Raw genomic sequence first — 15396 nt, 5'->3', positions numbered from 1 at the left:
TTTTTGCAGTTACTGCTAATATGACCCCCATTGTCTCCAAAACACAATACAGTAGAGACAGGATACTTGTCCACATGATTAAGCATGCATTTAATGTAACAAAAGTGACAACTCACTTTTCGACCAAATGAGCAGTTACTGCCTTTTCGCTTGGGAGGGCAGTATGTATAAGGACATACACATTGTATACCAAATTCTTATCCCCATAGAGCTGGCAAAGTGCTCTACAAAAGACACCAGCAAAGTCTTTAGCAGTCACACATCTGAACACAGGGAATGACAAGGAAGATTTGATATTGCAACTGAAAGGAGCATGAAATAATTGTACACCGGTGCACTCAAAACATTGTAAAGCACAACTGGCCCAGTGTATAACAAAAAGTGTCTGAATTCTGTAGCCTTCCACCTGTGTCTTTCAGCAACAGCCGTAGGCTTTATCAGAGGAGGTATAGCTTTTTAGAGAAAGTCGATTCTGAGACTTTACCTTGAAAATGCAAACCATATGCTGTACATTTATCACACCCAGCAGAGCCCATGTGTGACTTGATGCCTTTGATGAAAGTCTGTGCAGGGACATCACCCGTTACCTAACTAATTGTGATGAACAGTTGTTTCCCTTTAAACATAAAGCCAGAGTGTAATTGTTTTGCTTCTTCCACTAAATCTTTTAGATACACTGCCAATGAATTTGGTTTCTTAATGTTAAATCCTTGCATTAGTCCCAATAAGGGCCACAGCTGCATAGAATAACTTTTGAAAAGAGGAAGCCCATCAAAATTGAGTTGTAATTTCAACATGTACCTATTTGGGAGTTTCTGCCAAAGTTTGACAAGTGTGCCAAGATAGAGAATAGCAAAGTTTTTAAAAAGTGCCACCAGCAACCCTGTTAACACTTTAGCCTGTTGGTATTGAGGAGGGTCCTTGCATCTTTTGGCAAGGTTAGATGATGGAACCTCAGAATCGAAAGCAGGGCTGTTAACGCAACTAATGTTATGAGAAACAGCATTATTTTCAACATGAAGTGTAGACTGCTCTTGTTGGAATGAGGTCAGAAATCTTGATACGTTTGCAGTATACCTTCACCGGATGTTTGAAATCGCACTATATTCTGTAAACTTCTCAGTCATTTCTGACAAATGTCAGCTCTAAAACACACATTGATGAACTGAATTACTAAAGGAAAGTGACTTGCATTCATTCTTAGGAACCTTAATCACCTTTGTTGGCTGAATAGCTGGCTGGCTGCAGGAGGAAGAGCTGGGGCTCCTGTTGGAATTAGCTGGCAGGTTAGAGAGACAGAGCAGAGATTTGTAGGTGTCAATGTGACTGCATTTACTAAAACTGTCTGAATGATGTCTGTGAGTATAACAGAACTCATAATGGCAGGCAAAATCCTGAGTTGAAATCAAAACAGGAAGTCAGAAATCTGACCTTGTATGTATTCACCAATGAAATCCCCTTGTGATATGAATGATGTTGCACTGCCTAGGGGTTCCACTAGATGTCAACATTTACATTTAACATTTAAGTCATTTAGCAGACGCTCTTATCCAGAGCGACTTACAAATTGGTGCATTCACCTTATGACATCCAGTGGAACAACCACTTTACAATAGTGCATCTAAATATTTTAAGGGGGGGGGGGGTGAGAAGGATTACTTTATCCTATCCTAGGTATTCCTTAAAGAGGTGGGGTTTCAGGTGTCTCCGGAAGGTGGTGATTGACTCCGCTGTCCTGGCGTCGTGAGGGAGTTTGTTCCACCATTGGGGAGCCAGAGCAGCGGACAGTTTTGACTGAGCTGAGCGGGAACTGTACTTCCTCAGTGGTAGGGAGGCGAGCAGGCCAGAGGTGGATGAACGCAGTGCCCTTATTTGGGTGTAGGGCCTGATCAGAGCCTGGAGGTACTGAGGTGCCGTTCCCCTCACAGCTCCGTAGGCAAGCACCATGGTCTTGTAGCGGATGCGAGCTTCAACTGGAAGCCAGTGGAGAGAGCGGAGGAGCGGGGTGACGTGAGAGAACTTGGGAAGGTTGAACACTAGACGGGCTGCGGCGTTCTACCATCAATAGAAATTATAATGAGGCTTCTATGTTGTTGTGGGAGTGAATGATAGCAGAATATATCAGATGTCCATCAAGCAGCCATTTTGTGAGGCACTTTTCCCTCGTGGTAGTCACTTGCGTTCCGTTGCTCACGAAGAAAGAATTCTCCAGTTGGAACTTTATTGAAGCTATATGTTAACATTCAAAAACTTCTGTCATTTTCAGGGAACACTCACCTTGATTAATCAGAAGGAGTTTGTTAGCAGTTTGCTGTAAGTTAACAACAATATCTGATTGCTGATTATGAAACTGACCTAAACGTGTTAGAAATCCCTTAACGTTAGTCGTTGCATGTGTCGATAACCTACTCAGTCCTATAAATTAACGTTAGGCTACTGTTAACCTGCCTTTTCATACTGTTAACTTACGCGGCAGTAAAATACATTTAATTTACTTTTCTGCAGAATATTACAAAAATTATCCAGTTACTTAATGACCAAATTGGATAAGAAATAGTATTTTCCATTGGAAGATTAACGTTATATTGTAAACACAATCACACAACCACAGAAACACATAACATGAACGCACCCTGATTTCCCAATCATTTTACCAGATCATTTAGCAAACGTTACCACAAAACAAAATATCATAAATAGATGACCTTTAACGTTAGAACTGTCACAAAATATCATAAATAGATGACCTTTAACGTTAGAACTGTCACAAAATAACAATAATTAGATGGCCTGCTCTTTCGTTTCCATCTTAACAAAAGGGGCGTCTAATTATTGTTATTTTGTGACGGTTCTAACGTCAGAATACATCCGCACATACCCACATACTGTGCTTTCTATGTTCTCTGTGTGCTGTGTTTTTATCTTCCAGTTCCTTATATTTGAAGATTTATTATTTAGCTACTTATCCTTTATTCTAATGCTTTATCTATTTATAAAATACTATAAATAGAAAGTTGAATACTCATTATTTTACCACATTCCCTATCTGGAATAATATAGTGTTGTTGCAGTTTATTTAATTAGTTTATTGTTTTCCTATATATTTTTTTCTATTACAATTCCTACCATGGATGGTATTCCATTATTCAATTCCTCTATGGAATATTTAGAATAGCCATGGAGTAGTCTTGTAACATTTGGTTATTAATATATAGTTTATCGACTACAAGAGCTTCACGTTTCACTTTTAATCTATTCTCCATGATGAGTGGGTACAAAACTTTGTATGGTACTGCAATTCCCTTCTGGAAATGACCACTCATGCCTATTTTCGTGCCAGCGAGTCTTTTACCCAGGCTTTTAACCATTATTTTATCTATAAAGAATGCAAATTTGGCAACGATTGGGTGCTCATCTCTGTCCTATACGGTGTACACGTTCAAATTGGATTTTGTCGAAAACATCGCCTGGGATCTGAGCACTGTAAGAAAGAATTCTTTCACCACGATTTCAGGATTTTCGCCATTTTCTTTGATACCAGCAAGTACCAGATTTTCTCTCATAGATCTATTCTGTATGTCAAAGTAAGGCTTGTCTTAAAAACATGTTCTCCCTTATTAAGTTCATTAATACATGAGTGGTAAGTCATTACTGATGATGGTGGCTGATTTCCTTACGTGAACTGTAACTCAATAAAAAAAATTAAATTGTTGCGTTTATATTTTTGTTCAGTATACATGATAATATTAAATTGTCTTTATATTTCACAAAAATGTAGGTCCCAACACATAATAATATGAAAGTTAATTCTGACAGTGTGTAACTCTAAAATGTTGTATTCTATACCCATTTCAAGAGAAACAAGTTATAAATGTGTTTGATAAGATGAAAGATTCTCTCAGGGAACCCTATTTACATTTTAGGGGACCACACATGGGCCCCAGACCCCTGTACTACGAACCTCTCTCCCTGCTTGCAACAATGCTTCCTCTCTCTGTATCTCCTTTGTCTCCCTCATTATAGCTTGACTCAATACTCACTGTAAAGAAAATGTATTTTGTTTGAGAACCAATTTCTGCCCATCTTTTGATTATAGCTAGCTTAATTTAAGTAAACTGTTCCTGCTGAGGTCGGGCTCCGTTCAACGCTAGATTATATATATATAACCTTATCCTTCTAGCCAGATATAACTAGCTACTTGGCTAACAACCACAGACCTTGAGCTACCTAGCTAGACATCTGATTGAAATATCAGCACCTATTTACCAGTTGTAAATTCATTCTCCGAGAGTCAGGTTTTTGGGGGGGTTGAGGGGGATGTCTGTTGACACAGAAGGCATCGAGGTATGTTCATAAAATGTTTTCCATTGGACAGAGTGGCGAGTGAATGCGCCGTTAACTAGGCAAATCCGGAGGAGCAGGCAAACATAACAAGCATATGTGAATAATTTATGATTCCACTCGTTCGCAGAGGTAGGCGCGATTACAACTCAGATCAAGAAGCCTTCTGACCATTAATCAGCGCTGGGAACGCAATAATAAGTGGGTAAACGATAAATAAATGAATAAATAAATAAGAAAGGTGAGTAAACGCTATTTCCCAAATAAAAAGGTGAGTAAACAGCATTTACCCTCTACTACTACATCCCTGGATAGGTCTGACAAAACCATTCATAAACATGAATATCCTGCCAGGCAGGCTAGAATCTACATTTGCCCTGTATTTTAGCTATCAGTCAGTTCTGTACCTGCCTGGCTGAGTGGCAGTGTGGGTGGAATGAGCGAGCTTGCCAGACAACCAGAGCGCGAACCACTTGAGGAAATAAAACACTGTAGTCTGCCTGGATAGGATCCGCTCATGCAAGTGAACTAGCAACAATCCTTAATCTCCCTTTATGCAATTTGGATATGACTTGGTAGTACCCAACTCACTAAAAACAGTCAAAGGTCACGTGATGGAAAATGTTATGTTGGTGGTTTTCTATTTACCAATTTCTATTTTCTGTGTTTGTGCTTTTCTATAAAACAAATTTCTGTGTTCATGCAAGTGACTGATTGAATGAATCCTCACACCCAGAACCTTGTTTAGAGAAAGGGATATCTTAGTTTCAAGGTCTCAGCTTAGAGAGAAGAAGTCTCCTGAGGTATTGGTCTGTAACATGCATGACCCAGTATTGGTCGGTCACATGAATGAAGCAAACGTTAATTATTAATCATTTATGAATATGCTATATCATGCAAATATGATTTGTCTGCAGTATATAAGAGAACTAACGGGACTGCCCCGTTAGAGCTTCTGACAGATGTTCACTATAGTGCATTAAGGCTTCTTCTTTGGACTTTATATGGGGGTTGGCAACCAACTTTATGGTGCATTACCACCACCAACTGTACTGGAGTGTGGACCTCAGTTCAAAAGAGGCCTTTCTACTGACTCTGAAAAACACCAAAAGAAAGATGCCTTAGGCATGCTGCAGAAGAAGGAGGCATGAGGACTGCAGATGTGGCCAGGGCAATAAATTGCAATGTCCGTACTGTGAAACGCCTACGACAGCGCTACAGGGAGACAGGATGGACAGCTGATTGTCCTTTCAATGGCAGACCACGTGTAACAACACATGCAGTCCATGAGGAGGAGATGCACTGCAGTACTTAATGCAGCTGGTAGCCACACCAGATACTTATTGATTTTGACCCCCCCCCTTTGTTCAGGGACACATTATTCCATTTCTGTTAGTCACATGTCTGTGGAACTTGTTCAGTTTGTCTCAGTTGTTGAATCTTGTTATGTTCATACAAATATTTACACATGTTAAGTTTGCTGAAAATGCAGTTGACAGTGAGAGGATGTTTCTTTTTTTACTGAGTTTATATATGTGCCCAGCCCGGGAAAAAAAACATTATTCAAATAATAATTGTGCCATTACACAATTCAGTGCGTAAAACCTACCGCATAGACCTATTACGCACAGCAGAAAAGCATTTTAAGCACAGTTTTGAGATGTCTTTACTTAAATCAAACAAATTCGAGTAATCACCTTTTTTTGAGTGTTGACAGTGTTATTATGCATACTGGATGGACTGGTTACATTATGCTACACTCCAAACATTCTATCCATGAGTCTGGGAAAGAATGTATAGGCCTAGGCCATGCTGTTGGTGCATTGATTGTGCTTACAGAGTTACAATTAATAGTGAATTTGTATGAATTTGATTTTGAATAGCCAAGTAATAGGGCATATTTGACCTTTTCATAATTAATAGGCTGCCAAATGACCTAGAATATCTCACCACCGTGCGTTTTCATCTCCTCGCTCTCCTCTGGAGTGTGCAGGGAGAGGGGCTGTCAACAGTTTAATGACATATGTTTCATTGTGAAAACATGCTACTATCGATGTTCCCTAACAGATTTCACTTGGTTTCTCAAATTAAGTACTGGGTAGTTGCAGGACCAGGGTTGGAAAGCCCATGCCATACAGAGTTTGGGTGAAATATCACCTGTGCGGAATATCACCTGTCGCGCAACTAGAGGCTGCATGATCCTCAAATAGTGGTTGATGCATGTTGTGAAATAAGTGTGTTCTTATAAGCCCAGACATTTCTTTATGCCGTGTGAAAGCAGAGTTTTGATGGCTGCAATTAAAAAGAGGAGGATGGCAGCTGCTACTATATTTATTTCTCAGCTGCTAACATTAAGCACATCCTCTGCTATAAAACCGTATTAAAAAATGAACCACAGAAAGGAGCCTCGAGTGCATACGGATGCCATCATTTTCCCCCAGCTCCTGTTCCTGCCTATTTAATAATTGTACATACTAGTAAAGACGAGATTAAATTGAGAATAAAATAATGGCATGGGACTTATAATCATATCTTGTCTGCTAAATTAACTAGTCTACATCCTATGGCATGGCGCATAGCCAGTTTATTTATATTCTCTTCTTCTGAAATACATTTTCTTCATATGTGACACGTTACAGGAAACTAGGCGTATACCACTACTTCACATGAGAGCCTTTTGAATGTAAACTCTTTCTTTTAAATCAAAATACATTTTTTGGGGCAGAAATGCCTTCTCGAACATGTGAACTTTCATGTACCTTGATAACAAACGTATGTCTTCTGTAAATACTGTCTTCTGTAAATACGAATAAAATTGTTAAATTACAAGTCTAGTTGGTTTAGCCACAGAAATAGTCAGCAACCTTACCGCGAGCCATGATTGTCAGTGGAATTTGAGTATGACAGCTAAAGAGATGGAGAAAACATCTGTCTCAGGATTGCGTCTTCAAACTAAAGGCAACCATGACATCTGACAGGAGACGAGTCCATCCATGCTGTATATGGTTAAGATGGTCTAGCTAGCTACATTTTCAGATGTTACACATTTCTAATTGACATTGCTAGCTAACGTTACGTGTATTATCTTATTATGTGTATCTCAGAGCCATTTGAGATACCCCAAATTAACCTGAAGTCAACAATCCGATTAAAGTCAATATTAATCATCCGTGAGTCATTTAGGATTTAACTATTTATCATCAATCATGAAAGAATACAAACAGTTGTTATGCAATCTATAATCCCCATTAGTTTGATATTAAAGTCGATCAGTTAGCAAACAATGACTTTTCTCATTTCACCCTATCAATTGTCTTCATGTGTACTTATAATTAATTTCATTACATATTAACCATATCGATTGTATAATTGGCCTATGAGGATCCGTAGGGCCATGATCATTGACAATTCACATTACACAATATGTTTGAAGCGTGCGCTCCAAGCCACGCTCCGCGGTAATAACGATAAGCAATAACAGATGGCCCACTCCCCCGATCGATAGTTCAGATGAAAGGTAACAGAGTCGGTGGATTTACGCGGATTCATGGACGCACAGAACTTCTGGATCAGACGGAGTTAAGCAAGAGAAAGCAGTGAGATCAGGCGATGGCAATTTCCTCCTTTTATGGAGTTGTGATCTGTCGGACATTTCCACCTGACCTAATTAAAGCTCCTCTGGCCCAGCTGAGTAAATGGCAGTGAATTAAAGGATTATTCCACCAACTCCATGGGCCTTTTCTACACTGATCATACACAAGTCACAAACTAGCATGAAAAAGTAAATCATGTCTAGAAAATAACCATGACACGAATACACAATCTAGTGGGCTAAATGTGGGACATTCAGAGTCAGTGAGGGTCAGCGTTTACAATCAACACCACAGCCCGCGTTTGGCTGGTTAGCAGTGCTAATCCTCTTATGAGAGTCTCACTTTCAATACTATACATTTAGCATATTCATTCTCAGTTTACACAGCATGTTTCAAGTTGTGGACTTTATATCTGTGGAGAAGAAGGAGACCGACGTTGTGCCTTCATCATGGGTCCAGGATGGCATGAGCTACTGGCCCCCTTTATATATCCACAGAACGGTGCACAAGGGCAGTGAAACGGAAAGCACCTGGGTTTGTTTGATGTGAACGTCAGATACACTAGAGGTGAGTTAATGTTATATTTGCAGTCAACTACTTATAACTGACGTCAACCTCCTGAGACAACAACATGTATCTGCAATCTAAACACAATACATTAATATTCCCTTACAGACACATATGAAGAGGCTCGCCGTAGGCATCCTATGGCTGTGGTCCGATCTGATCTTCAGACTGAGGAGGAGGATGACCGCCCCGTATATATGAAGAGAAAAGGAAGGTATACTGTAACAACTATATAACAAATATGATTAAAAAAATATATATACTTTTCTCAGTGGATGGCCTAAATATCCAGCATATGTTTACTTCACTTGTCATTCTTATGAGTTCAATAACCTTATATTTTTACCAGGTAAGTTGACTGAGAACACATTCTCATTTACAGCAACGACCTGGGGAATAGTTACAGGGGATGAATGAGCCAATTGTAAACTAGGGATTATTAGGTGACGGTGAGGGGCCAGATTGGGAATTTAGTGAGGACACCAGGGTTAACACCCTAACAATAAGTGCCATGGGACAGGAAACCCATTTAACATCCCATCTGAAAAACAGCACCCTACACAGGGTAATGTCCCCAATGGCACTTATTTGTCCCCAATTGGGATATTTTTTAGACCAGAGGAAAGAGTGCCTCCTACTGGCCCTCCAACACCACTTCCAGCAGCATCTGGTCTGCCATCCAGGGACTAACCAGGACCAACCCTGCTTAGCTTCAGAAGCAAGCTAGCGGTGGTATGCTGCTGCTAATGTACCTGGAATTTCAGATAGGCCAACAAGGATTGAGCTAAACAGAACTGTGTTCTGTTTTGTATTTTTGCAGCAATTCTTCGTGAGATCTTAACCTTCATAGAAATGATTAAGCAACAGCAAAAGCTGGTTTTGCTGCAGATGCAAAAGCTCCAGGCAAACAGATCAACCCTGGATGAGGTTCCAGATCTGACAGACCTTTGACTTCCAATGTCCTTGCTGGAAGGGTTGAGGAGAGTTGAGGGCCAACTTTCAGATCAAGACATAAAAAAGAACCTGGTATGACAAGATATCATTTTGTATTGCTGAAAAGTAATCAACCAATCCACAATCTGACCCAAGATACCATTTCAGCTTTCTTCAAATTAGTATTACATTCATCATATACAAGTTTAGTTTTTTCAGTCCGTCCATGTATTTGGTACTGTCTTGAGGGATTACCACTAAGGAGAATCTTTGGAGAATCCTCTCAAATCTCCTTTCAAATGGCCTGGCCATGAAAATGAGTTGGAGAGGGGCCAATGGGGAAACAGGCTTTTGAACTTCTTGCCTTAAAAAGTATTGTTATCGGTAAGTTTGCATGGGGCAGAGAGGCATAATGTCACAGAAGTGATTAATTAAATAAAACAGGCAAGCATGTCAATTTGATTGTCAGCAGGGAAGTTCATTATCACAACACAGTTTTCAAGGCAGGAAGAATATAATGAAATGGAAATATTTCACAAAAACCCATTGATAAAACAATTTTGTAGGGATAGGAGAGTTGCATATACTATGAGTCATATTTCAGGCTGTATCTCAATAAGTGTTTTATTTTCTCTCTAGCTGATATTTACAAAGGTGATGTGTGTCGCAGACATTCTGAAGTTCCCGATGTGGAGATAAATCCATCCACTGACTGACATGGATGGAGAAAAAGGAGAGAGCGAGTGAGAAGTGACCAGACCTTGGAGGAGTGATGGAGAAAACTGAATGCCTACCAGAGCTTAAATATAAAGAAAGCTTAAATAGACAAAAGACATCAAACTACTTCTCATGGTTTCTGTGATCAAAATTTTTAAATTAACATTTAAATATAATTATTTGAGTCTTTCCTGTTTAAGTAGTATTTTAGTATTTTGATACTTTGCACAAGGCAATTGATCAGCATGAAACACTTTGGATGGGTATAATTTGTACGTATAAAATGTATAATAGTAATATTTAAAATTACTAAATCGGGTAATTTTGTATACATTTATTTAAATTTGCATCGGCAGAAAGAAACGACCCGATGTACTTCTATAACCTTACAAATATTGTCACTTGTTTGCTTTCTTGAGTAAGGCAGCTCCAAAATGCAGGTGTTTCAGCCTAGCTCATTGCTCTCTGTGGTGATGGGGCAGCCAGTGGAAAACACAGAGCGTAGGGGTTGGTAATGTTCTCTAGTTGTGCCGTGATTGGCTCAGTGTTCTGTCAGTCATGGGGACACTACGTCACTGCAAATTCTACTGGGAGAGCTCGAAAATTCAAGCATCTTGGCTGCTGCCATAGAATTACATTAGTAGTGCCGATCAAAGAAGGCTCAAGGTCATTGGCCATGGATAAAATGACATCAAATCACGTTACATCAAAATCTAGACAAGCAGTCATAATCGAGAATGAAGTCATCAATCTACTAGCAAATCCTTTTCAAACCTTGTCATATGAAGAGAAATTATAGATAAAACGTATCGGTGCTCATCGGCCATTGGACATTACACAACAAGTTGGAAATCGCAAATTCAACAATGAGTGGTTTTGTAGGAATCAGTGGCTAACTGCTGTTTTGGAGACATGTAATCTAATCAAATGTTATTAATCACATGCACCGAATACAACAGGTTACCTTAGAGTGAAATGCTGAGTACAACAGGTGTAGTAGACCTTACAGTGAAATGCTTATATATGAGCCCCTAACCAACAACGCAGTTTAAAAAAAATACAGATAAGAATAAGAGATAAAAGTAAAAATTAATTAAAGAGAAGCAGTAAAATATGATAGTGTTGATGTGAGCCATGACGAGCCTTTCAAAGCACTTCATGGCTACAGACGTGAGTGCTGCGGGTCGGTAGTCATTTAAGCAGGTTACTTTAGTGTTCTTGGGCACAGGGACTATGGTGGTCTGCTTAAAACATGTTGGCATTACAGACTCGGACAGGGAGACGTTGAAAATGTCAGTGAAAACACTTGCCAGTTGGTCAGTGCATGCTCACAGTACATGTCCTGGTTATCCTTTTGGCCCGGCGGCCTTGTGAATGTTGAGCAGTTTTAAGGTCTTACTCACATCGGCTGCGGAGAGCGTGATCACAGAGTCTTCTAGAACAGTTGGTGCTCTCATGCCATTTTCAGTGTTATTTTCCTCGAAACGAGCATAAAAGTAATTTAGCTCGTCTGGTAGGCTCGCGTCACTGGGCAGCTCTCAGCTGTGCTTCCCTTTGTAGTCTGTAATAGTTCCCAAGCCCTGCCACATCTGACAAGCGTCAGAGCCGCTGTAGTACGATTCTATCTTGTATGTCTGGCGGTGTAGCAGCTCTCGTGAGAGAGGCGTGGCTCCAGACCTTGGGCCCTCATTAGGCCTTATGAAGGGATATAATGCATCATTAATAATTGAACAGTCATCTCCTGTGACATGGTCTCGCTTTGATGAGCCAAGTTCTACCTTTGGCGTGGCATGTTACACTTGTTCTTCATAGTTTTTTCTGGTCACATTAGCACAGTAGTGAAGCCGAGTTTCAATGGAGTCAGTTCCTGAATGGATACTTGTCTTGACAGTGACAAACCAAAACAACATTCCATTAAAAGATGTGCTCCCTTTATTACAGTATATGCATGCTATACAATGTCATTTATTTTTTAAATATATATATATTTTTAAACAGTTTCACTGCAGATATTGTGTTTTACGTTCCATTTACGTTTCTTAGTAGCAAATACAATGTTTGAGATCCAAGGCGAGATTGTAAAATACAATATGATCAATTTCAAAGAACTTTGTTGCCAGATAAACCTACTTCAGGAGTCGTCTTCCGCTCCAAACAGTAACCTATTTTATTAACTCCTCTGAACTAGGGAGGTTTAATTAGATCATGTAATCAAATACCTTGACAATATACTGTTTGTGCCACAAACTCATTATACAAATTCTTATCTGAAAGTAACAGAGCACAATAGTCATTTCTAATATATTAACAACTGGTTAAATTGGCAGCTGACAAGATGTAAAATAGGCCGTCAGTGAAAACTTTGACAAACTGACTGATTTAAAATGATGAAGGAACTGACCAACAAGCTGTTCATTTCCAACACCTACAGTGTGTTGGGAGCCTGACACTTTAGAAGGTAGACTCGGTGAAACTATGTTGCAACGAGCAGCACCTCAGATATTGAGATGAGCACGATGCTGGACTATACAGCCACACAGTTTCTGCACATGTGCACAGGTTCACTTCAGGTTGTTCACAGTGTGGTAGCCAGGGCACCAAAACAGTGGAGAAGTTGAGCCTTGCGCTTCAACGCTGTTTACGTTCTGCTGCTACGTCATATCGCTGAGTCTACCTTTAAAGTGTTCTTGGTTCATTATCTGTCACTTTGAATTTAATTTCTAGCACCCACAGTGTTAGGAGCCTAACACTTTAAAAACAGCTCTTGATTCATTATGGGTAACTTTGTAAAGTTCCAACACCCACTGACTTTTTAACACTTGGTTGAATGATGGTCCCATATGTACACTGTGGGTGTTAAAAACACTAAGGAGATTTTGGTACTAATTCATGAATGCTTCCATCATGTACATTATTTTAGCTTACCAGCTTGTCCTCGAATTTTGGTGTTTTGTACTCTGAGAATGGAAGTTCTGAAATGACTAACGGAAATTCCGTTCATGCTCAGATTTTTTGGTAGACAGTCAAGGCGTGTTTTGGGATATAGGGACTGATTTCATCAACCCTTCCTTTGTCTGTGTTTTTAAGTCTCAGGCTGAAGCAAAAGCTCACTGCGACTACCCCAGTACCTGTGCACCAGTGGAGGCTGCTGAAGGGATGACGACTCATAATAATGTCCAGAACAGAGTCAAACACATGTTTAATACCATTCCATTTACTCCAATCCAGACAATACTATGAGGCAACCTCCCCGCAGCAGCCTCCACTGCTGAGCACCCAACCTCTCTGCTCTGGCTCTTCCTATACAAAGCTCTCTTCCATGTTGGAGCACAGCAGGAAAGAGTCCACCAGTCTGGGCTTGATCAGCTGCTGGTGGTCGGCGGCTTCAATGCTGTCTGGACACCCTGCCGCCAGCCTCCTCAGGGCAGCCTGCAAAGCACAAGGAGAGGAATGGATCAGTGAAGACACTCAACACCTATTCCAATGACTGCACTATAGCACATGACATAGCATAAAATAAGATTGATCATTATAAATACACAGGTAACTGACAAAATGAGCGTTGGGCCTCCACGAGCAGCCAGAACAGCTTCAATGCACTTTGGCATAGATTTTACAAGTGTCTGGAACTCTATTGGTGTTCTTCCACGAGAAATTTGATAATTTGTTGTTTTGTTGATGGTGGTAGAAAACGCTGTCTCGGGCACTTCTCCAGAACCTCGAATAAGTGTTCAATTGGGTTGAGGTCTGGTGACTGAGACACACAACCTTTAAACCCACTATGCTCTTTTAAGACCCCTCTTTTAAAGTCACAGATCTCTTCTTCTAGCCATGGTAGCCAAAATAAATGACATATTTATACATGGCACCTTCTGTAGCTCAGTTGGTAGAGCATGGCGCTTGTAACGCCAGGGTAGTGGGTTTGATTCCCGGGACCACCCATACGTAGAATGTATGCACACATGACTGTAAGTCGCTTTGGATAAAAGCGTCCGCTAAATGGCATATATTATTATTATTATATTACTTAATTGCTCAATTAACTCAGGAACCACACCGGTGTGGAAGCACCTGCTTTCAATATACTTTGTATCCATCATTTACTCAAGTGTTTCCTTTATTTTGACAGTTACCTGTAGGTCAATAGACTATAGAACTAGATATGGCTGATTCGCAGATATACAGTGCCTTCTGAAAGTATTCAGACCCCTTGACTTTTTCCACATTTTATTATGTTACAGCCTTGTTCTAAAATGGATTAAATAAAAGAAAAAACATCAGCAATCTACACAATACCCCATAATGACAAAGCAAAAACTGGTTCAGAAATTTTGGAAAATATATATTTTTAAAAAACAACGTATTTACATAAGTATTCAGACACTTTGCTATGAGATTCGAAATTGAGCTCAGGTGCATCCCATTTCTATTGATCATCCTTGATGTTTCTACAACTTGATTGGAGTCCACCTGTGGTAACATACATTATTTGGAAAGGCACACACACACCTGTCTATATAAAGTCATGTCAGAGCAAAAACCAAGCCAAAAGGTCGAAGGAATGGTCCTTAGTGCTCTGAGACAGGATTGTGTTGAGGCACAGATCTGGGGAAGGGTACCAAAACTGAGCAATCAGGGAAGAAGGGTCTTGGTCAGGGAGGTGACCAAGAACCCAATGGTCATTCTGACAGAGCTCTAGAGTTCTTATGTCGAGATGGGAGCACTCAACCAATCAGGTATTTATGGTAGAGCGGCCAAACGGGTTAGGGTTAGCCAATCCTTAGTGAAAATGCACATGACAGCCTGGTTGGAGTTTGCCAAAAGGCACCCAATAGGCTGACCACACCGCGAGCGCTGCAAAATAAATTTAGAAATTCATCTTATTCAATTATTGCATCCACACTGCTCGCGCGCGCCAACAAGTGTCTGTGTTTGCAAAGGGCTAAAATAGAAATGGGTTCTATTTCTGATGCAGATCGCGCTGCAAGTCCTGCCTCTCCCATCTCATTGGTTTGTAGAAGCAGGTACCCACGTGCCATCTCCTCATTGGTTATACCCACGTGGGTGACTGAAGACGAATGAGGTCAGTGGCGGTAATGCACCTAATTTATGAACGTTGCCAATCGCAATATAATGTCAAGAGAAGAAAAAGCCTGGAAGGTTGAGAGTGACTAGAAACAATTCGGTTGACCATTTTATGTGTTGACTAATTGTAGGAGTACCTTGGGCATTTCAGGTAAAATAA

At 40.2% G+C, this 15396-nt stretch overlaps 1 protein-coding gene across 3 annotated transcripts in view; it reads right to left on the bottom strand.

Annotated features, from left to right (window-relative positions):
* Positions 1-12060: 12060 nt before the first annotated feature.
* LOC124039276 (protein inscuteable homolog) overlaps positions 12061-15396 on the bottom strand; it is a 92575-nt gene continuing 89239 nt past the window's right edge. For all 3 annotated transcript variants that reach the window (XM_046355208.1, XM_046355223.1, XM_046355216.1), the window contains exon 13: positions 12061-13580. In XM_046355208.1, coding sequence (XP_046211164.1) covers positions 13452-13580 — 129 coding nt within the window. In that variant the 3' untranslated portion in view covers positions 12061-13451. The remainder of the gene's footprint in view (positions 13581-15396) is intronic.

The sequence above is a fragment of the Oncorhynchus gorbuscha genome, linkage group LG01 (assembly GCF_021184085.1).
Source record: "Oncorhynchus gorbuscha isolate QuinsamMale2020 ecotype Even-year linkage group LG01, OgorEven_v1.0, whole genome shotgun sequence".
Taxonomy (NCBI): domain Eukaryota; kingdom Metazoa; phylum Chordata; class Actinopteri; order Salmoniformes; family Salmonidae; genus Oncorhynchus; species Oncorhynchus gorbuscha.
This window is presented reverse-complemented; position numbering and strand designations above follow the sequence as displayed.